Consider the following 23,417-nt stretch of genomic DNA (forward strand, 5'->3'; position numbering starts at 1 on the left):
TCAAGGTGTTAAATATTACCATTATCAATTTTCCCTTATATTGCCACGAATAGCTACAAGTATGCTGATGCAGCTTTAAGCAATAACCACTAACCCCCTTACATGCTTAAAATGTTTCAACCAAACAGTGAGTGAGTGAGTGAGTTGGGTTTAACGCCGCTTTTGACATTATTCCAGTCATATCACGACGTGTCAGCTTAATTTGGGAGGAAAGCCCGAAGTGGTGCAAGTCTCAGACGTTTACCACTTCGGTGAAACCCACGAGCACGGGAATGGTGCTGACAAACCTAGCACCCTAATCGGGGCGAACCGGGATTCGAACCCCCAGTCATAGGTTTCTGGCGTGCCCAAGGGCTGGGCCACCTGTGCCCCCTTCGTAGCTAACAGTATGAGCCGATGATGTTATATGTAGTCCTTTAGGCTCCAATTCCACATGAGGACACGCCAGAATTGTTTAATGTTGAAATTGCACTTTTAGGATCCAAGGTTTTAACTTTTGGACTTTTAACACGTATCGATTACGATGTCTTATTGATAGAGTAGGACTTTGGGCTCAGAAGTCAGCTCATATCTGGTTTATGATGCAATTTTGTAAAGGTCAGTGTGGTGAATAATCAAAAACGAAAAATGCTGACTTGACAAAACGTTTTAAAACGTGCTGCTAAGTTTGTGGTTTTACATTGAAAGTGTACACATGATTTCATCACCCAGTCATATAAGAGTTAATTGCACGTGTCTTAATAAAATCCAATATTCTCACAGTACATATAAGTAAATAAGTGAGCAATTAAATAACAATAATTGCAATAATGGCCGATTGTGTTGTGACTTATAATGCATTGGTACCCCGCCGTGTGGTAGATGGTATGCTTATTATAGCGGCAAGAGAACGCCGCGACGCTGCCACAATAACGTGTCGTATCGAACACAGGCCGACTTGCATTCAAACCTTTAACTGCAGCCTGTATACATGTGTAACAGGTGTTCATACCATATTTAAATATAGGGATAAGGATCAACATCTTGATGTTTTCACAATATTGAAGGCTCATGAACAGCTTGCAACAAGCACTAATGGCGCCTGAATAATGGAGGTATCACAATGTCCTTAGTTGGAATGTCTGATCACAACAAAGGGAGGTAACTGAGATGTGTTAATGAGTTAACATGAGTACTGGAATTTATAGAGGACTCGAACTGGGATAAATGAAGGATATTAACATTCGATGTTTAGAAATGTAACGGAAATCGACGTTTATTTGGAAGAAAATTGTGCAGAGGGTGGATTTAACCCTGTATCTTTGGCCAGAATTCTATGGAATGATACTCTTTGTTGGGAATAATCGTCAGCTCGTTGAGGGTTAACAGCCAAAGCCGAATTCTCAGTTCACGGAAGTACTGGCACAGATATGCAGGCAGATGAGTGGTGTTATTGCATGACGGCATTAAGCCTTGTATTGAATATGATGTCTGATAGAGTACTGCTTACCATAGTGGTAGAAATGGATTTGATCTTCTTCGTTCTGAACTAATTGTTATGTTGCGACATGTTGTACACTTAATGACCTCAGTGCCAAATGAAATGGCGGGGGCCTAGGAGACATCCTTGTCTACCACGCATGGCACTGATGCGAATATTGATTTCAGTCATATCAGTTTTTATAATTATTAATTATTTCTAAAATATTACTAGGATTTGTTCAGGGTGTCAGTATTATATATCAAATAATGGTATTTGGAGCGGTTGTATATTAAATCTCTTCCCACTCACGCGTGGGTTGTTCAACATGTGTGTGTGTATCAATCAGCACAATGTATTCATTAATCAGCTGTTTCCTTATGCTGGCTATTAACCTATGATGAATGTCATGCATAATCAAGAATATTACTTTGGTCTATACTAGTCGCTGGCGGAGCGAAGCGATCCCGCGCGTACTCTGTGGTTGGGTCTGGTCTTTCTGATCTTCAGGTAAGCTATTGATGGCATCAACATGATCATGGTAACTAATGCTGAGAAGAACGTGATCGGACTGAGAGGAAAGGGGAGGGTCAGGTGTGTGAGGGGAGTGGCAGGGGTGAAAGGAGAGAAGGGTTGAAAGGGACAAGTGTGTGAGGGGAGAGGTGGGTGTGTGAGCTTAGAAGGGAGGGGTGTGTGGGGAGGGGCAGGGGAGAAAGGGGTGAAAGGGGAGGGACAGGTGTAAGAGGGAAAGGACATGTGTAAGAGGGTAGGGGCAGGTGTGTGAGTGGAGGGGCAGGGGTGTGTGGGGAGGGGCAGGGGTGAAAGAAGAAGGGAAGATGTAAGAGAGGAGGGGCTGGTGTGTGAGACAGGAGTGAGATGGGAGGGGCAGAAGTGAGATGGGAGGAGTAGGAATAAGAGGGGATTGGCAGGTGTAGGGGGGATCGTAGGATTGAGAGGCGGAAGAGGGGCATGGAAATGAGAGAGGAGAGGCAGGAGTGAGGTGGGAGGGATAGAAGTGGGGAAAGGAATGAGAGGGGAGAGGCGAAAGTGAGGGGTAAGATTGGGAGGGGAGAGGCAGGAGTTGGGGGGGGGGGTGAGAGGGGAGAGGCAGGAGTGAGGTGGGAGGGACAGAAGTGAGGGGGAAAGGAATGAGAGGGGAGAGGCGAAAGTGAGGGGTAAGATTGGGAGGGGAGAGGCAGGAGTTGGGGGGGGGGGGGGTGAGAGGGGAGAGGCAGGAATGAGGTGGGAGGGACAGAAGTGAGGGGGAAAGGAATGAGAGGGGAGAGGCGAAAGTGAGGGGTAAGATTGGGAGGGGAGAGGCAGGAGTGGGGGGAGGGAAATGAGAGCGGAGAGACAGATGTGTGTTGGGAGGGGCAGATGTGTGTGTGTGTGTGTGGGGGGGGGGGGGGGTAGAGGGGAGAAGCAGGGGTGAATTAGGGGGGGATTGAGAGGTAAAGACAGTAGTGAGATAAGAGGGGTAGGAATGTGCGAGAGGTGTAAGAGAGAGATGGGTTGGGTGGGAGTGATGTTAAAATAAACGTTTCGTTACACTTTTCAACTGGAATCATGGATGTTATTTTTCAAATTCAGAATAATAATGATAATAATAATAAAGGGTACGTCAGTCGTTAAATTCATAATTATAATCCATCTCATATCATTTTAACTAACACGAGACGAATCATTGTTTATATTTCAGAACTTTAAGATAAAGGTGATTGCTTTATGTCATCTTTACATACATCTATTTTTATATATTTTTTTACTAATTCTCTATATACAACGATATTAAAACCATCTCTCAATTGAGCCGGTGACAGTTACAAATATGTGTCCTCAACAGTACTGTTATTCTGTTTCTATTTCTTTTTTGAATTTATATCGGTTTGAGTGTTAATCGGTTTTTTTCTGTCTCTCAAGAATTCCTCGTAAACAGTAGAGCATCGTAACTGTTAAATGCTGAAGACAAGGGAGAACCTTTTGTTATAAGCTGTTTCAGCTGTTAGCTCTTGAGTGAAGCGTTAAACCGGCGGTGATTGGTGGATGTCAGTACTGGCTCATACTCAATTTGTATGATCATTTTTGGCGTTGATAATTTGTAACGGGTGCGAAATACTCCAACCAAATAATGTTGAGTAAATGTACATCTTTCTGTACTTTCCATACATTTAAAGTTTGTTTTATAAGAATATTTCTTGAATTTCTTGATTATGTTACATATGTGACTTAACTGAACTGTTGATTGGTAAGTTACCGAACGCATATGGATCATGTTATACTGCATATCCAATCTCATTAAAATGAAACCCGGGAAGATTCGGGTTAAAATTGGCCTTTAGCAACCCGTGCTTGACATAAGAGGCGACTAACGGGATCGGGTGGTCAGGCTCTTTCACTTGGTTAATGCATGTCATCGAATCCAAATTGCGTGGATCGATGCTCATGATGTCAATCACTGGATTGTCTTGTCCAGATTCGATTATTTACAGACCGCCGTCATATAGCAGGAACATTGCTGAGTATTGCTAAATAACAAACCTATATTAAAATAGTTGTTTAATAGTGAGACTGTGTACAAACTGAACGCATGGGAATACATAGAAATGCTCAAAAACATAGCACCCAAACTCAACATCCAAACGGACTTTACGCTGATATACTCCCTGTGCTAAAGGAAGTCGTGAAAGTGGCAAGAAAATTGTTTTCTCAAACAATCTCCCCGCGACATTTACCTTCCCTAATAAGAACGTCTCGCCTTGCAACAACCACTGAACGCTGGCCCAGGAGAAGGCGTTACATTCTGCAGCGTTATTTAACCTAAATACGATGACAGGAAGCCCACTCAGAGGCGCGATGTCACCTTGGCCTAACTCAAAGCTCAATGCTTTAATCCATTACTTATTTATACATTCTCATCTCAAAATGCTTACTGGGTTTGCCATAACAATTATTTGCCCTTTTGGATAACAATATAGGCCAAACCACCTCCCCTGCTACAGACTCTCCGAACAAGACTGGCATCGAAATTCCCTCTCAGATTAAATAAAAGGTCCTGTCGATTGCTCCTTGATGCCAGGGCACGAAATGTAATAGCCATCAAAGTCCATCATCTTCTGACCACGCTCCTAAATTGTATTCTCAGAGATAAGATGAGAGGATTTTTGTAGATTATTTAGTATTCCTGGGGCCTCTCATGTATTATTTGATTTAGAGCATGCTCCCGTGGGGGTTGAATGCATGGGCGTATTATATGCAGGGGCACGAGGCAGTGCTATTGATTATTTCGTGACAATGCTCAGGTACTGGTCATTGTGCTTTGAACGTATAGTTTACACACAGGACGGTTTCTCTTTGATTCTTTAAAAAAAAGACCTCTAATCAGCGAAGAGGATATTCGTTTACGTCATTGTTCCAGTAAATATTAAGCTTGTATTCAGTCTGACTGTCAGTGGTCTCGTGTTTGTCTATTCCCGGGGTTCTTTACAAAATGTAGACAAGAGAATTCACGGTTGGTTCAGTTTAAAAGCCGGTAGTCTGATCATGTTGATGGAACATACGCCGACAATTCCATTTTAATCCAGACAGATACAGATAGTTAATACTTTAATTTTGTTGTTGATTGAGATTTACGCTTCATATTTATTTTTGTTTCGAAAATAGAATATTTTGAATATGTGATCTTTGATGACCATGACGTTGGGTGATGATAGCGTTAGTACATACGAGATGCGTCATGTTGTGAATATTAACCGATTATTCTATAATCGAGTGTAATAGCCATTTGGCTGTCGTCAGCTTCCTTGTCCCACAACTGTTTCAGTATAATTCGTTGCAGGAGAACAGTGTCCATTATCTTCCTACAAGACCCAAGCTATGGTTCGATTCCAAACTATGCAAATTTCACATTGATGTTTCAGTTCCGTTACAACGGTAGCATGCTGGTTTATTATTTGTACATTCCCTTCTATGAAGTACACCTTGACTGTAAAGGCCAATAGCTATGCTACGAAACCCCTGTTAAAAACGTGAAAATATCGATAAATTAAGAAAATAATTTGTTCAAGAAAACCTTCGTTCCCACGTCGGCTACATCCATGTTAAACCCACCATCTATACTGCCTTATTAGACCTGCCTATACTTTTTGGCAACCTATCTTCCAGACCCATTAGGGGCCAAATAGCACGGGTGACGTTGTCGTCTTAGGCGCCGCAATTTACTGTGCAGAGTTGCGTCCCTTGGGCACTCCAGCAACCCATGATTGTGGCTTCGAGTCCCGGCTCGCCCAGATTATGTTTCTCGGTCTTTCGGCCATACCGGTGTTTGTGGGTTTCGCCAAAGTGGTAAATGTCTGAGACCTGCCTCCCTTCGGGCTTTCCTCCCACATTAAGCTGATACGTAGTCATACAACTGGAATACTGTTAAATGCGTCGTTAAACCAAACCCACACAGCTCCAGACCTATTTGGAATGCCGGTTGGACATAGGCATGTGGTGTTCATTGATTAGCGCAAAAAGGGAAATACTCTTATTTTCGTTTCCATAGTCAATGTTTGTTTGTTTGTATGTTTGTTTGTTTAACGCCGCAATCAGCAATATTTCAGCTATATGACGGCGGTCTGTAAATAATCGAGTCTGGACCAGACAATCTAGTGACTGACATCATGAGCATCGACCCACGCAATTGGTATAATGATAACATGCTTCAACCAAGTCAGTGAGTCGGACCACCCTATCCCGTTAGTCGCCTCTTACGGCAAGCATAGTCGCCTTTTAGGGCAAGCATTGTTGCTGAAGACCTGTTCCTCCCCCGGATCTTCCCGGGTCCGATAGTCATTGGGTGGAGATAGAGAAACATGTGTAAAAGCCTAGTTATATGAGTTACGGTTATTTGAAAACTACCCCGCTTTAATGCGCTTTAAAGTATACATGTATGTATACGTATAATTGGCTTGTTTTCTGTTGTACGTTTCTTTTTAGACGTATTGTAATTATCTTCAAGTTACTGAACAAGGAAGTTGCTTGAAGAAAAGTATTATGAAAACTAATTTGTCACAGATATGAAGAAATAAGACAAGCAAATGTTTAATCAAACACGAGAAGAGAAATTACAAAAGTAAATTTTACTCTCCCGTACGTCAGAGACTTTTCAAGGCATTATCCAATGCTATAGTCCGCCAATGTAACAGACAAGAAGAGATAAATTTGGGGATAATTATTTTTAATGTCACTGTCACTAATTTGATACATTCCCCGAAGACGGTCTGTCGATCAAGGAAATGACACCTCCAACACGATACACCACCGCAGCTGTTAGTTTTAACAAACGCAGCAATAGAACGACTATCGACTGTTTTCTTAAATGCAATGTCGTGTATCAAGTCATGCATGCCCCGTTTCCGATCAGTTCCGGATAGGCTTCTTTTATACCAATGACACTAACCAATACTTTGGTAAAACTTTTATTGATTCATGTCCATCGCATGGGTCACATAATAAACCATTAAATCTTCTCATGATCTTTTTGAAAAGCGGTATCTATTTGCGTTGAGAGACGGAAAGTCGCGGTCTGTTAGTTTGCGACAGAAGATTTATTAGCTCACACTCCCGCTGCGTGTGTTGTCCGACTAAATCATTGTTACTTTTGTTGGCTTCGGAAATCACCTGCTGGGAAATCCCACTTCACGTGAGGGAATTCCGTTCTTGGACGATCTTATTGTGTAATTCTGTAAGAGAGGTTGAGGGCTGTAGTTAGAAAATGAAGGAAATAGTTTGTTTTGAACGAAAATGCTACTAATGTGATATACCAAAGTGCTTTTAGTTGGGTATCACGACATTAATGTGGAAAACATGCCAGAATAATGACAGATTTGTGGATGAAATATTACCTGTTCACCCCCTCGCGAGATTAACCGATTGGAAATATCGACCAATGAAATAACAGTTTGCATAGATTGACGTAGGGGGTTCCCGTAATCGCGGACAAGAAAAATATGTCGGCTGAGATTTTTGTTGCATTCGAGCAATGTGTTTGCCATGCGTTGTGTTTAGAAAATGAGAACTAAAGTATCGTCCGGCAGACGCTACGAGCAACTGGACATGGAAGATGGTGGAAACAGGCGTCTCATGGACGAGGAAGTAGGACTTTCACTAACGTTTCTTCTGTTATAATATGTGCAGATACTGTGGTAGGGAAGTACCTCGTTTTAACGCTCAAATCACGTCATCTTTTAGTCGTTTGAAATATTGTCAACACCTGTTGGAAATTGTATATTTTGCATTGATAATTACACAATACTTTTGATAAATGCACCGCTTTTTAATATGATTTGTTATATAAATAGACGTTAAACATTGATAAGTAGTATTTTATTAATCGGATGTTACCTCAACACGATAACGCCGTGACAAGACAGTATGATTATTACTATTAAAGGGGACGTATCAAAAGCTAGTCAGGTTGTTTTTCTCCAAGGATACAGCATGGCTTGCGTATGAGATCATATATACACTTGTTATTAACATGGTGAAGGTACCTTTGATTATTTTCACATTGAATATCCACATTTTTTCATTAGTAAATTGCATATTTAAAAGATATTTAATGATATGTATAAATACATGTACACTTGTATGGCAAAGAATTGCATATCAAATATTCACCATATAAATTATGAATATTCATAATTAAGAGATATGTCCCAATAAGTATACATGCAAGCTTATGTGCCAAAGAATTGTATTTAGATTTCAGAAGTAAATATGAAATTTATATACCGGTATTTAAAAAGTTGATTTATCTAAATATCACAATTTTCTTCATATGTAGAAGACAGAATGTATGTTATTGAAATCTATAACAAGGTATGCAAGATTCCTCCCAATCTGTTGCATTTATCGTGCATGTTGAGGCACATGTTCAATATATTTGATTGACAACTGCTTGTACAGTGATTGAGGTCAGACAACACAGTTGTCAATGTACAAGTGTGTGGTGGAGGTCTCCCTTGGACTGCTGATCAGTGCCTGACGTTTATACCATAGCAAATACATTCGTACCATAGCTGCCATGTGTGTCATTGCACATATGGGAAGAAACATGAGATGAGGGACCTTATGGCTGAAAAATCACATTTTGACTTTTCATTATATTTTAAAACTACAGGAGCTTTAAAACATAATACATTTCACAAACTCCAGTTGATATTTATTACAGAGATACATTGACATCAAACATTGGGCTCATTTTCCGACTTATAACTGCTATGTAATAATTGCAGACATAATGTCTGATGAATTCAAAGTAGACATGTATGCTGAAAAATTTGAAATACCGTATTCAACGTAATAAGCGCCCCGCTCTAATAAGCGCCCACCGCGATATTTTCTAATATATTTGCTAGTGAACAATCCCAATTAGCACCCCTTCCAATTGATCAATGTACACAGGACTTATTCATTCGTGTATAATACGTATGTTATGTGCATTCTTAATTATGGAAAATTAAATTCTGGAAAAAATACATCTGTCGTATGTAAACATTTCAGGCTGTCAGCATAAACCACAAAATTTACGATCTTTCAACTCTGTTTTTTTTCACCAAAATAATATTCTAATAAGACCACCCTATTTCTAACTTTGAGAGCGCCCTGGGCGCTTATTATGTCGAATACGGTAATGTTTTTATTACATTACGAACCAATGAGAAAAAATAAGATATTTTTGTATAGTCCGCGCACATGGGGATCTTCACTGAAATAAGTTGACGTCAAACGTCTTTATGACGTCACAGCACATCATCCCTTCTCTCCTGGCAGGTCCCAATATTTGTACCATAGCGTATATATATGTATCAAAGCAGATATATGTGTTTGGCTGTGGGTCTGTGGGATGAAGGGTCCTGGTGTTAAACTCTAAATATCCCAAAATAATGTCATGGTCCACTCGATGATGTATCTCCTGTCCTCCCAGTGTGATTGTGTGACATCCCCCTCCCCAGGGTGAAGGACATTCAAGGGATCGATCCTGTTTCTGTTGACCGTGTAGCCACCAACCGATGAACATTCTCACTAAGGTCACGGAAATCAGAAATAAAGTTAAATCTTCTTGTCTCTCAGCAAGTTAAGGCAGCTAATGTTATTCATTTTTCAAATAAGTATATTGAAAAAGCTTTTACATTGTACTGAGAAAGTTGCAGTGATATTTTTTTCGCAACTTATAAACATGACAATTTAACTTTTTTGAGACTAATTCCTGACTCGTTTTGTTACTCATCACCAAATTACAAATTACAAACTGTATTGAGGTTTGATGGTTATCAGATTATAACATGTAAGTGTAGAATCAAGGCTGCATCCAAGATCTTTGAAAGGGTATTAATTTTTTTTGTTGCAATGTATATATAATTTTGTTTGGGAAGTTCATTTTTTGTCAAAATGTAGATCAGGATTGGACAGTGAACATGTGAAATAAAATCAATTAAACAGTTGATAAAAATACATATTTTCTTTGAGTTATTGACCAAGTGGCCTTTCTCACTGAAGTGTCTGCACAACATATGGTAGAGAATATAGAAGCAGTATGTTGTTGTGAAACAGATATTGATCAGTGTGTGGCTCAAATGCAATTCCTTCTGGTGACAATGGCATTTCAGCCCTGCAAAAGCTCCTTAGGCCGAATTTTTATCAGTTCTAGCTTTGAGAAAACCAAAGTTGCATCATGTTGTCAGTTAAAATTGACATATAGATGGACGATGTGTTGAGAATATTATGATAGATGACTCGTTACTGTGGAAGAGCAAACAAATATACCATATGTAAGAAATAGTTTTTCCTTTTCTCGTCAGTTTGATTTGTTTATTATTCTGAGTGAGACTTCTGTCCACCCAACTGCTATATTTTACCACCCAGTTGACTTTCCTCCAACACTTGTTTCATTATTCAACCATCCACCTCTTGCACCCAATTATTTCATCATCCACATCAGCTCACATCCATTGAACACACATCCTTTATTTAAGCAACCATCTGACAAAAGTCATTTCTTCAAACATTCATCTAACATACATCCTTTTTTTCAAGCATGTGTAAAACATGCACCCTTTATTCAACCATCCATCTCACATCCATCCTTTATTCAACCATCCATCTGACATCCATCCTTTATTCAAGCATACATCAGCCGATATCCTTCCTTTATTCAACCATCTATCTAACATCCATCCTTTATTCAACCATCTATCTAACATCCATCCTTTGTTCAACCCTCCATCTGACATCCATCCTTTATTCAAGCATACATCAGCTGATATCCATCCTTTATTCAACCATCTAACATCCATCCTTTATTCAACCATCCATCTAACATCCATCCTTTATTCAACCATCTATCTACCATCCATCCTTTGTTCAACCATCCATCTAACATCCATCCTTTATTCAACCATCCTTTAATTAACAATCCATCTGACATCCATCCTTTATTCAACCATCCATATAACATCCTTCCTTTATTTAACCATCTATCTAACATCAATCCTTTATTCAACCATCCATCTAACATCCATTCTTTAATTAACCATCTATCTAACATCAATCCTTTATTCAACCATCCATCTTACTTCCATCCTTTAATTAACCATCCATCTGACATCCATCCTTTATTCAACCATCCATCTAACATCCATCCTCTAACATCCATCCTTTAATTAACAATCCATCTGAATCCATCCTTTAGTCAACCATCCATCTAAAATCCATCCTTTTTTTAACCATCTAACATCCATCCTTTATTCAACCATCCATCTAACATCCATCCTTTATTCAATCATCCATCTGACATCCATCCTTTATTCAACCATCCATCTAACATCCGTCCTTTATTCAACCATCCATCTAACATCCATCCTTTAATCCAACACCCTTTATTCAAGCACCTGTAAAACATGCTCCCTTTATTCAAGCATCCATGTAACATACATCCATTTTTCAACCATTCAGACTGAGTATCTATTCAATCCAGAGCAGCAGGGTAGCCCAGTAGTTAAAGTGTTCACTCAACACACATATAAGGTCTGGGTTTGATTCCCCTCAATGGTACAATGGGTCTACATCATCAAACTTACAGGTATTGATGGTTAAAGATAACCTACAATACCCACACTTCCACTTTTATCAGTCACTATTGACACAGGAATATCACATGAATAAACCCAAAATGGCTCTCATCATAACATGACACTGAAATGTTTGGATGGTGCTGGGGAAATGTGTTTTGCTTTGTTGTTTTGCTTTGTTCTTCACATCTCTCTGTTACAGTCTCATAAACACATACTATACAAAGATATTGCATGTTTCAAAAATGGTTTATCAGAGAGCTATGCCAGTAAAGGTATTTTACTAAAAATATCATTGATGTTCTTGATGTTCTGATTTTAAGTTTCAGAAATGGGCAAATCTTATAATTTTAATTAACCAGGATGCATATACTGAACCGCAAAAGAAACATCACCCCAAGTAACATTGCATAAAAAGTTGTCATTTAAATATCTGGGTAAATTTTGTCAAAGTTTCTAAAATTTAACATAACCTTGTCTGGAAAAATGAAATTTGATGATAAAAAAACAAAGCAGATGACAATAAAACCGATCGCCCAAACGCATCAGGCAACAGCCATGGTAATCTGATGCACGTGAGTTCTGTGCAAATTGAAATTCACTTTTGTTCCCCCATTCAATCGGATAACATTCATTCGTTGTTGAATTGCTACCATGTGCCAAGATTGACAAGAAATCAGCGACACCAACCCCTTGGACTATTGCAATCTGGACAAACCGCGCAGCAAGTAGCCAATGCATTTCAAGTCCACGTAAGGACCATATACAGCAGTACCAGACCACCAACACTACAGATGACTGACCACATGGAAGACCAAGGGTCACAACCTGACGTCAGGATCGTCAGATTGTAGGACAGCATCTTCAAGATCACTTTGTTACTGCTGCGGAAACTGCTAGACAGACCATGGGGACACAACAGCGACACATTAGTGCGGACAATATGAGTCGACAATTGACGAGCAGACACCTCCTCTGTCACAGGCCACACCAAGGACCCATTCTGACACCACGTCATCCCCGGGACGGTCTTCAGTGGGCAACACAGCACCAGCATTGGCGCCTCCAGCAGTGGAGAAGACTCCTCTTCTCAGACGAGAGCCGTTACTGTATCTCAACAGCAGATGGCAGAGAGAGAGTCTGGCGATGCCATGGGGAAAATTAATTGGATGCTTGTATTGCTGAGAGAGACTCGTGGTCTGGTCCAAACATCATGGTGTGGGGTGGAATTGGTCTTGCACAGAGGGTCGGTCCTGTGGTCTTCCATCGGTCCTGGGAGAGGCAATGGTGTCACAAGCAGCTTGGTACATTGATCAAGTCTTGAGACCACACGCCATACCACATTTGGCACGTCACCACAACCACGAGTTTCAGCATGATAACGCCAATGCCCACACTGCGAGAGCACCAAGAGATTTCCTCCAGCAGAATGGCATCAGAACCATGCAGTGGCCTGCCCTCAGTCCTGATTTAAATCCCATTGAGCACCTGTGGTACGAGATTCAAAGACGGCTGAATAACGTCCGACTAAGGTCAACAACTGAACTGCCTCAGGCCTTCCTCAGAGACACACGAGATACTGACTTGGGATGCCATTTTGCCAGTGTTGTGTTTCACTTTAAGAATATTTGACACTTTCATTTCAACCTTGATGATCAGTTTTGCCAAGTTTCATCTTTTTAATATGTCTCAAAGTATGTTTACAGTGTTTGGACAAATAAGATTTCTAATAACGCCATGGTGATGTTTCTTTTGCGGTTCAGTATACATAATGCACATAAGGAATGAGAACTTAAGGATTTTCACAAATAAGTAGAAATACAATTACTTTCTTTTATGAGAAGTTTACATGATACACAGCATTTCCAATGGACAACAGGCCAATCACATGGATGTTAACTGACATTCATGAGTGTAATGACGGCACATGCTGACTTTTAAACATTTATATGAGACTGTATCCTTGAAATGACATAAACACTGACAGACTACTTCCACATCTAATCTTTTAGGCCAATCTTGAACACAGGGTTTTAGCATACATTGGGTGAAATCAGAGAGTTGGACTGCATGTTCAGTCACGAATGTCCTTGGTACAACCCATCCCAGTGATGAATGAAGAAATGCACATCCAAACTGTCGACTCTGTCCGTGTCTAGACTGCCAGTGACAACCTATTGCAATCTAGATATTTACCTCAATGTCTATTTACACATCTTTATAATACCTTTCAATGAGCGGCCAATTATGACTAGCTTGTGTAATTGCGTCAAGTGGATTAACAACTTTGAAAATCTCTCTTTGTATGTTTTTTGTGTTGGCCATTTTGACATCCTGTTCTTGATGTAAATGTATGCGCAGTCACTGGACTGAGTAACTGAGGCAGCGTTAGAGATTGGCAATAGTCCTGTAGTCCTTGCCAAACTGCCCAATAGTTAAGGTATCATAAGGACAAGAAGAAATTTGCCATTTTTAAGGGTTTTGCTATGTGTTAAAATAATAAGGACTAGTGAACTGTGAATGTTAGTTTCTACTGTTGATGAGGTTCTTTGTGACAGAGCGTTATCGTTTTACAAGGATATTCTTTGAATCTAATTGTAACCAAACTACAAAAATTGTTACTGTAGATAAACTTGAGAACATGTACACTCATGTCACCTCTCCGATTGAGGAACTATTTTTGTTCATGATACAGCTTGTTGTATGGCTGTCAGTACAAACAAGAAGTCACACATACTAAATGAAATTGTGTATACATCCTTTGAGGTATATAATAGTGATATAAAAAATTGACATTCTCTTTATGTGAGCTCATTGGAGTATGTATGAACCTTCATAGAGTGAGGTCACAAGCTCCAACATTCATACAGTTTGGCCCTAACGCTAATGGAGGTTCATACTCTAATGAACTCACACAAAGTGAAAGTCAGTTCTTAAAAATAAAAGAGATTTGGTACTTAAAATAATTGAGAATACTAATGAATTGGAATAAAATATTATTGACCTGACATTCTAAAAGCATAAACATTGCAAACAGTGCCCCATACATTTTAAACATTTTATGATATTATATGTTATCATTCTGATAGTTCTACAACATGGCTTAATATTTATGTTAAACTGTGCATGGTATGTCAGTGAGCTAGCTCTATAAATCGGTATCAGTCCGGACTAGTACAAGCAGCCACATGCAAGTGCATGCACGTCGCTGTATAAGTGCAATAATCTTGGACACAACGTTAAACCCAAATTCACCTCACCTCTGTCACAGATGATACTGATTTCTATTACTGTGTCAACCATGGGCCTGTGTTTCACTGTATAATGAGGGAGAGACGAGCCGTGTAGACTGCATGGTATTTGACAATTTGAACATTGTGCATTTAGACACCACCGTCATGTTTGCTCATGGGTGAAATGTAGGCATGAGACTTGTGTTGATTTTGGCATAGACATACGCTAACTGTTTAAACAGCACATCCGTCACGGACACCTCACGCAGAGACACTTGTAGTGTAAATTGTAACCTTAAATAAGCCTTTAAATTATTTCAAAGCTGAGGATCTTTCTGTTATTGTTGCTAATGTGGGTAAAGCATGTATCTGATGCCCTCTTCCAAGACGCAGAGTGCTGGTACCTCTTATCATTATTTCATTGATGTGAACAATTTAGAATCTGTTCCATGTTTAGAGACCTTTCTTCTCAGTTTGTATTGTTACAAATGTTTTTGTCAGCCCAATATATCTATTTCCTCTAAATTGTTCCAGAGTTCAACTTCAGACCTTAACTACTTAATCAGTAGAATTCACCATAAATGCATTATCAAGCCTGTGCACAGGATAAAACATACTTTTTATTCCTACTATACCGGTATGATATTGATTGTATGGAAACAGACAAGGGTATTAACCTCTCTCTAATATAATGTCATCCTGAAAATAATGAAAGTTTAAGCCATATTTTCCGTCGCTAAGGCAACTTAAGAAACAGGGCAGGAATACATTATGTCTCATACATTGTGAGTGAACTGACCCTTTTATTATATAGGATCATATAACTGTCCATTTTATCATAACTCAAAGAATCTAGCTATCTGACTAGCCAGTCATTGCCTTGTAAAAAACCCATACAAGTCCGATGGCAGGCCGTCAAGACATCATGGCATTTGATGGGATGTCACTTGCATTTTGTGTCACAATTGACCCTATTCGCTCTTCTAATTAGGTACTGAGAAAGACCTCGGTAAGAGCCCAACCTCAAGGTTTTACATTTTCAACAAAAACTGAGTCGTGTTTTATCCAAATTATGGACCGTCTAAATGCAAGAAACACCAGAAAAAATAAGAAAACATCGAAATACATTATAGTGAAACAATACAGATGGTCGCGGTAGAAAAGGAATTTGATCAAAGCGTGCAGCATGGACCAACTGGATTCATGACATGTAATATTGAACAACTTTTCATCAACTGCCCTAGTGGCTCAGTGGGAAAGCAGTGGGTTCCAAAACTTAACACAGTATGTGAGGCTGCAGGTGCGATTCACGTCATGGAATATTCATGTAAATAAAATTGTGACTATCAACCAATCAAAAATCAACATTGTATTCATATCAAAAGGACAGTTTATAAAACATCAAATGTAAAAACAATGTTCTTCCAATTGAAATGTAAAACCTCAAAGCAGGTTTGGAAGTGACCATGAGTTCAAAACCAAGGTAAAGAAGTCACCCTTTTCAAAACCTGATGAGGTTACTGATTTACTTCCCATCTCGATTTAGCCGAGGTTGTCAGGAACCTATTGCAATACAGGGCAATCAGGTGACCGTTTTATAATGGGTCTTCAGCAACCCATGCTTGTCTTAATAGGTGACTAAACTTGTCGTAAGAGGCGACTAACGGGATCGGGTGGTCAGGCTCACTGACTTGGTTGATGCATGACATCGTATCCCAATTGCGTAGATCGATGTTCCTGATGTCAGTCATGCTTTTGGAGGCCAAGCTTTATAATGGGAGGTTCCAGGAAATAAGCTGTCAAGCACTTTTGAAGCCTCGTGCTAACTATGGACATGATGGATGGGATCAACTTTCGTGATTTAAACAGATATACTTTTTGGCATCTCCATGGCACTCACAGTGCTAATGATTTACATCCTTTCACGAGTGTTATATGTATGACAGGTCCATATTTCTTTGAGCTTTTCTTGGAATGATTGCAGATGAGCTATTTCTAGGCAGTGACAGTGAAAATGTCCTTTTGGCAAATAATATAATGTCCGGTTTGCACTGTTTCAAATGGGACATTTTGAAGCCACAATCGGACAAATCCAGCACACAGACTGGTTTCCGGATCCCTGCCCATTACATAAAACAACCTTTGCTAAAATAAACCTCAACCACTAAGGTTAAAATTAAGTTAATCTAAGTCGGAAGTTACACCGTTATCTCAAAGCAACAGTAGCTAAATCTCAATTCGGTATGTCACTCGTAGCACTGATGTTGCAATAGTAAGTCCATGACATCGCCTGCTGATGTGCTGTTACAAACCACATCAAACCGCAATCCACATCCCTGCATCCACCCCACCCTGCCCTCCCCCATCCCTGTGATGGAATATATTGGCACAGGATTAGCGGCCCCTTATACGAATTTCCTTCATACAGGATTTGTCTGTGTAAAACTCTGCTCTGCCTCCCCCGTAGGGCACAGTACATTGTTTCTGGAAGGTCATCAGTGACAACTAACCAGATACCTTACTACCCCACAGCCACTGTATCTTCATCTTCCCGTGGCAACAGAGTTAACCGACTCTAAAAGTCCAGTTTCCACCCTTGCTGAACTCGGCTGGAATTCCTGGACTCGATCATAGTGCCACTAGTGGCTATTACGAGTTATGTCCCTTCTAAGCCTCTTCTATGGACCAATCAAATTACACCTCTCGATTCACTTGCATTTGCTTTAAACAAAATGGGGGCGCCCAGTCAGGACGTTCTGATCGATGATCAAGTTCTATATTGTGATAAAACGGGTCTTACATTGCGAAATGCATCAAATCACATGAGCACCGTGATTAAAGACATGAAAAGATTTGGAAATTATCTGTTGACAACGAGTTGGCGGTGCACATGCTTTGTAAATCCTTCTATCGACCGAAATCTGCATGACAGTTTACGAACCGGATTTCGATTTTGTTGCGAGATTTTGATTGGACTATGCACAGTTAGTCCAGCCAATATGCAACTCCATAATACCAGCCTAGTTCGGCAAGGGTGGAAACTGGCCTTTTTTGTCAGTTAACTCTCTTGCCTCGGGAAGATGCTGTATCTTGTCAGTTCAGTCTCTCCTCATGGCTTGTCAATGTGGGTGTTTTTAGAGGCCTGAATCATTGATAACATTGGGATATCACCCATTATCAATTTATTGATGTCGTAAGATGTGTCTGTTATCGATATCTGGCTTATTCATCATGTTCATATTGTTAGGTTAATATAATCAGCATAAGATGGTTGTATTGATTTTTTGTTAAATAATTCTGTTCAAGATTATCAATTAGTTTAGAATCTATGACGAGTGTTCTGTCTTGCATTAAACTCTGTACTGGGGTCATGTGATATTTATCATTTCGTTCACATTACTGGCAGAGCTTATTTAAAGTACATATTGCTTCTCTTTCCCATTTCATTACAGAATGAAATTCAAATGTTTAGAATTGCAGTTAATCCAAAGGGTAATAAATGTTTCAAGAGTATGAAAGTGTAAATATCCAAGCTGACCTGGTGACTAGACTACCTCACCTTGAACTTGTTGTAACATCAGGACATGGTTTAACTACATGCATTATACTACATGTATCAGTGATATATATTTCACTTTCATAATTACACAGTGACAGATTTCTCAGACATTTCTCTCATAAACACTATCATGACTCTGGGTTGATGATATTAAAGTTGAATCAAGATGAATATATGAGCATTATATTGTTTTCAAATTGGAATTCATGTGAATCAATGTTATGAATTTCCTCAGTTATATTTATGATTTGTTGAGGTCATGGAGACAAAATGGATTACTAAACTGTCTGTTTATCGCTACCACAGCCCTCAACATATATTTTTTCCCCTTGAACAAATGTTTATTGTCTTAAAATATTTATTTAACAAGATTTTGCAAATATAAAGTTGGAGATAACTGACATATTGATTTTGAAATGGTTCTTTCTAGCATGGCAGCCATGTCAGCGTGGATGTTGACGAGGATGGTTTGTGTGGGTCTGCATGGAGACCTGGTGTTAGTGTTTGCAGGATTGGCAAAGCTTTCTTAACGTGTAGCTAGTTGACATAAAACATTGAATCGCAAACGTTTGTGAACCTGTGTTTGTGTGGTGTTTCTCTTGAAGTCCGGAACTGTTTAACATGTTGATAGTGAGAATGACAGGAATCTTGTCACAGCTTCTAAATAGAAACCCAGTATTTGAATGAGATTCCGAATATCGATAGAAGTCCTCAAGTTTGCTGATGTGTTTTGAAACAGACTGGGGTTATGTTCATATTCTAGAAGCATATGCTGTTTTAAAAAAGATGAATATGATTGTGTATGAAGGTTGTTTTGTCATTACACTAAGCACTGTTAGCAATGACTGGTGATCATTGATCAATAGTGTGTTCACCATAAATGGTTTGTGTTAATGTTTTTGATTGGGTGGTGTTAATTGGCTATGTGTGAGTTTGCTGGAAGTGATATAGATTTTTTCTAAAGTAAGACAATCTTGGCAGGAATTTCAGAGAATACTGTATTTGACGCAATAAGCGCCCAGGGCGCTCTCAAAATTGGAAATAGGAGGTTCTTATTAGAATATTATTTTGGTGACAAAAAACAGTTCAAAGATTTCATGGTTTATGCTGACAGCCTGAAATTATTATATACGACAGATATATTTTTCCAGAATTTAATTGCCCATAATTAAGGGTGCATATAACACATGAGTGCATAATATACATGAATAAATAAGACATGTGTACATTGATCAATCGGAAGGGGTGCTAATTGGGATTGTTCACTAGCCAATATATCAGCAAATATCGCCGTGGGCGCTTATAAGAGCGGGGCGCTTAATACGTCGAATACGGTAGTTACACCTAAATGATACCGGGAATCAAACCCATAGTATGTGACAAGCAAACGCTGAGACCATCGTGCTACCCATTGTCTCAGGATACAAAAGTATAGGTATTTATGTGGTATAAATTATTATTACACTATGAATTTTATGGAGTGTAATGTTAGGTCTTGGACAGTTTGTTCACCTCTGCCTGTACCAAGAAAAGTTTTTGTCACATCACACAAACTATGCAATGATAATATCTATGTTTTCATGATACGTTTGTCCTTGAGGGAAATACTTGATTCACTTGAGTTGGTATGGGTGTCAGTTTTGGCAGTTATATGGCTGGAATCCTTGATCGTTGAATAAGATTCACAGCAATGTATTGTGTGTTCAGAGATAGCTGACTGGGGGGTAACTTGAGACTGGATTTCAGTTTGGGTTGCGTATTTGTTGTGACATGAGAGAAAGATTGTGAAAATGTTTTGATATATATTTGATATTAATGTTTTGATATATGATGTGATAAAAACCTTCCATGTTTGCTTAACAAGATTAAACATGTTTTAAGTCGGTTGGGGACTTTAGTTTCTTAATAATCAATGTATGTCATCTTAACCTCAGATAAAATTACACACATTTATCTCTCTCAGTTTATTGCAAATAATATTCACCCTTCTTTCATTTTTTTACAGAATTTAATGTTTTGAGCTGACAAAACTTGCAGTGCAAATGATTCAGTACAATTTAATGTGTATATAGTAGCTAGCGAAGTAAAAGCCGAGAACTGACCTCATCCATTTTGCTGGTGTCATTCTGATTTTGTCTAGAATATTTCCAGAGTATTTTCTTCTTATGTATATATACATATGTACATCTTACTTTCATATGTAGATCCATCTTATATTCCAATTTAATCAAATGTTAAATATATCCTAAGGGATTTTCAAATAACAATTTGAAGGTTCTTTTTATCGAAGAATATATTTTTGATTAGGCATTGTGTTAACACAATCTTGACTGATTAAAAGTTTATGGTAACCTTAATGCTTGAAAAGTTTTATCTTTTTTCATTTTCAAGTAAAGTGTCAGATTGTGTTGTGTGACATTTGTTCTGTCAGTGTCATTGTGTTACAAGTGTCTAATACAACATTGATAGCACACAAGCTGCTTGGCAGCAGCAATAATGTAGCCAAGTCAGACTCAGAACTAAATGAGCCATGAATTATTGAAACACTAATACTCCTTGGAGAATATCGGAAGAGAAGTTGTCGGCCATATTTGTGCCGAGTGTGAAGTGAAGGTGATTGTGTTAGATTCTGACGGTGTCTGGACATTCAAGGTGAATAATGGGATTACGAGACAGGATGTGGGGAGTCTGGATACCCATAATTCCCCCGTACACACCATTTGTTCCTGTAGACCAATCAGTGATCTCTCTCAAACGTTGTTTGACATGTCAATATTAAAGAAGACACTCAAGATAATTTTGGCTAAATGGGTATACATGTGGAACTTGGCAAGAATTTAGAATTTAGGCCGGTATGAATTAATAACCAGATACTCTTCCAACTTTAGAAAGAAAGTGAGATGGGAAGAACACAATAATTGTCTTGTGCATTAATTTTCAAAATAATACAGCTGTGTAGAACAGAGTGTACATAACAGCATATAACACTGGAAAAACTTGTCAACAACTCCGTACTGAAGTACTCAATGTTATCCTGTTATTACACTATCTGGTTATAAAAAGTGTTCAAGGTATTACTGCACTTATGTTTGTAATCTATTTTATTATTTTTTCAAAATTTCTGATTTAAAGTTGGCATGACCGTGGAAAGCAAACGGTCACTTGTCAAACTGTTCCATAAGCAAAATATATCTGGCAATGGACTAAAGTCCTACTCTTATGGTTATTAATTTTAAATATTAAGATATTGGAATATATTATTCTTGGTAAAGTAACAGTTCCTGGTAGATCTGGGAGAAATGTGGGTACAACTGATTGCTATTTCCAGCTTTGTTTATGGGGCAAATACATGGTAATCTTAATCTCTGCAAATATAGCAATGGCAAGCAGAACAGGAAACGGTAAATCATCATGTCTTGTGATGTTATATCATAAATTTCTCATTTTCATTGACCTAGTTTGTTATAATCTGCATCACCGCATTATCGGTGGTTTGAGAAGGGAGCTAACTCTGCTTGCCTAATCGAGGTGGGCCCACATTCGAAACTAAGCGCACTTGATGTAGAGAATATGTACCACGTAAATAAATCTGTATAATGAACTACCATTTTGTCTATTTAAAATAAGTATTGTGACTTTTAATTGGATTAGAATGTACAAATGCGCAGAAACTACAGCAGGACTCACTTCTACTAACATCACAAAACTGGGTCGTGCAGTCAATAATATTCATATTCCTTTTATGGAACAAGTTCCCGGAAAAGTTTGAGGTCATAGGCTTGTATCACCGAGTTTAATTCAAGCGTAGACGTAATTTTCAGGTTTATATCACCACCGACATTTATGATTAAGTTGATGTGTTATACTGGAAAAGGTAGATTGAGTGGTATTGCCTCTCAAATTTAATTAGAAGTAAGTTTCTTCCCTTGTAACTATTTTTGCAAAACTCTGTTTTGGAACGAGAGTGATCAACTATAATGACATTATTCAAACTTCATAGACTTTGTGTACCCATCGTGTAGGCAACGTCACACTAATTAATCTATAAAAACATTAACAATCAATATAAAAAATGAGAATAATATATATTGCTACATATCCATACAAAATAATTACAAATGTGAACTTACTCAATGACTAGGTCAAAGCAACGAAGCCCAGTGATTTACAAATGTGGGCCCACCTGTTTCGATCACTAGGCTATGTATGATGCAAGAAGTGGGCCCACATCTTAGAAAAGGGTTATAAGCATGCCAACCTAATGAAGCTTAGCAGTTTATAAATGTGGTCCCTCATGTTGCAATCATTATGATGGAAAATGTGGGCCCACATTTAGAAACTGATTATCAGCACTAATTAACAACCAAATGTTTTGTTTTGATGACCACATATGATGGGAACAATGTATGCCAACATTTTAGGAAATGGTTATCAGTAAATCGAACTTCATGATTTATAAAAGTGGTCCCTCCTGTTGCAATCACTATGATGGAAAAAAGTTTAGAAATTGATTATCAGCACTATGCAAACCTAATGAATGTTTTGTGTTGGCCCATACAAATGTGGGCCCACTTGTGTGGATCACCATATCTGACTGGGGAAAGTGGGCCCACATTTTAGAAAATGGTTATCAGCACTAAACCAACCTAAGAAGTTGTACATATAAAACTCAACACATGACAACTATTGACTTTCTAAAATGTGGGCCAACCTGCTGTCATCTCTATTCAGAAAGTTCAGTGGACCAACATTTGTTGAAAGCTAATAATCACAATGTTATTAATTTCATTGGCAAGCACCTTTTTTAATTATCTGAAAGTTATGGATGGAAAGATAAGTGTATAATATATTCAAACATTTAATTAAGACTACGGTTTGCCTTAGGGGTTAGATGGCCAATTAATAGTTGCACCAACGACAACGTACTACGTGATTGACGCTTTCTTTCGCAACGAAAATAACGGTAATAGTTTCCGATTGAAATTAGAGTGACCTCACTTTCCCAATATGAATCATTGATAAAGTGGTTTTGACGTTCACCTGAAGCGGTATGA

The 23,417-nt window shown here is 38.7% G+C and overlaps 1 protein-coding gene across 8 annotated transcripts in view; it reads left to right on the forward strand.

Moving 5' to 3' along the window:
* LOC124140489 (dipeptidyl peptidase 4-like) overlaps nt 1-23,417 on the forward strand; it is a 544,190-nt gene that overhangs the window by 346,990 nt on the left and 173,783 nt on the right. Inside the window, exons 1-2 of one of the 8 annotated variants that reach the window (XM_048382361.1) lie at nt 1,184-1,419; nt 1,902-1,969. The exons of 6 other annotated variants lie outside the window; for them this stretch is intronic. In XM_048382361.1, the coding sequence (XP_048238318.1) occupies nt 1,410-1,419; nt 1,902-1,969 (78 nt within the window). In that variant the 5' untranslated portion in view covers nt 1,184-1,409. Of the gene's footprint in view, nt 1-1,183; nt 1,420-1,901; nt 1,970-7,421; nt 7,595-23,417 lie in introns of those variants that run through there. One more of the 8 variants, XM_048382360.1, reaches the window with a different exon arrangement.

The sequence above is a fragment of the Haliotis rufescens genome, unplaced genomic scaffold (genome assembly GCF_023055435.1).
Source record: "Haliotis rufescens isolate VD_foot unplaced genomic scaffold, xgHalRufe1.0.p SCAF_4, whole genome shotgun sequence".
Taxonomy (NCBI): Eukaryota; Metazoa; Mollusca; class Gastropoda; order Lepetellida; family Haliotidae; genus Haliotis; species Haliotis rufescens.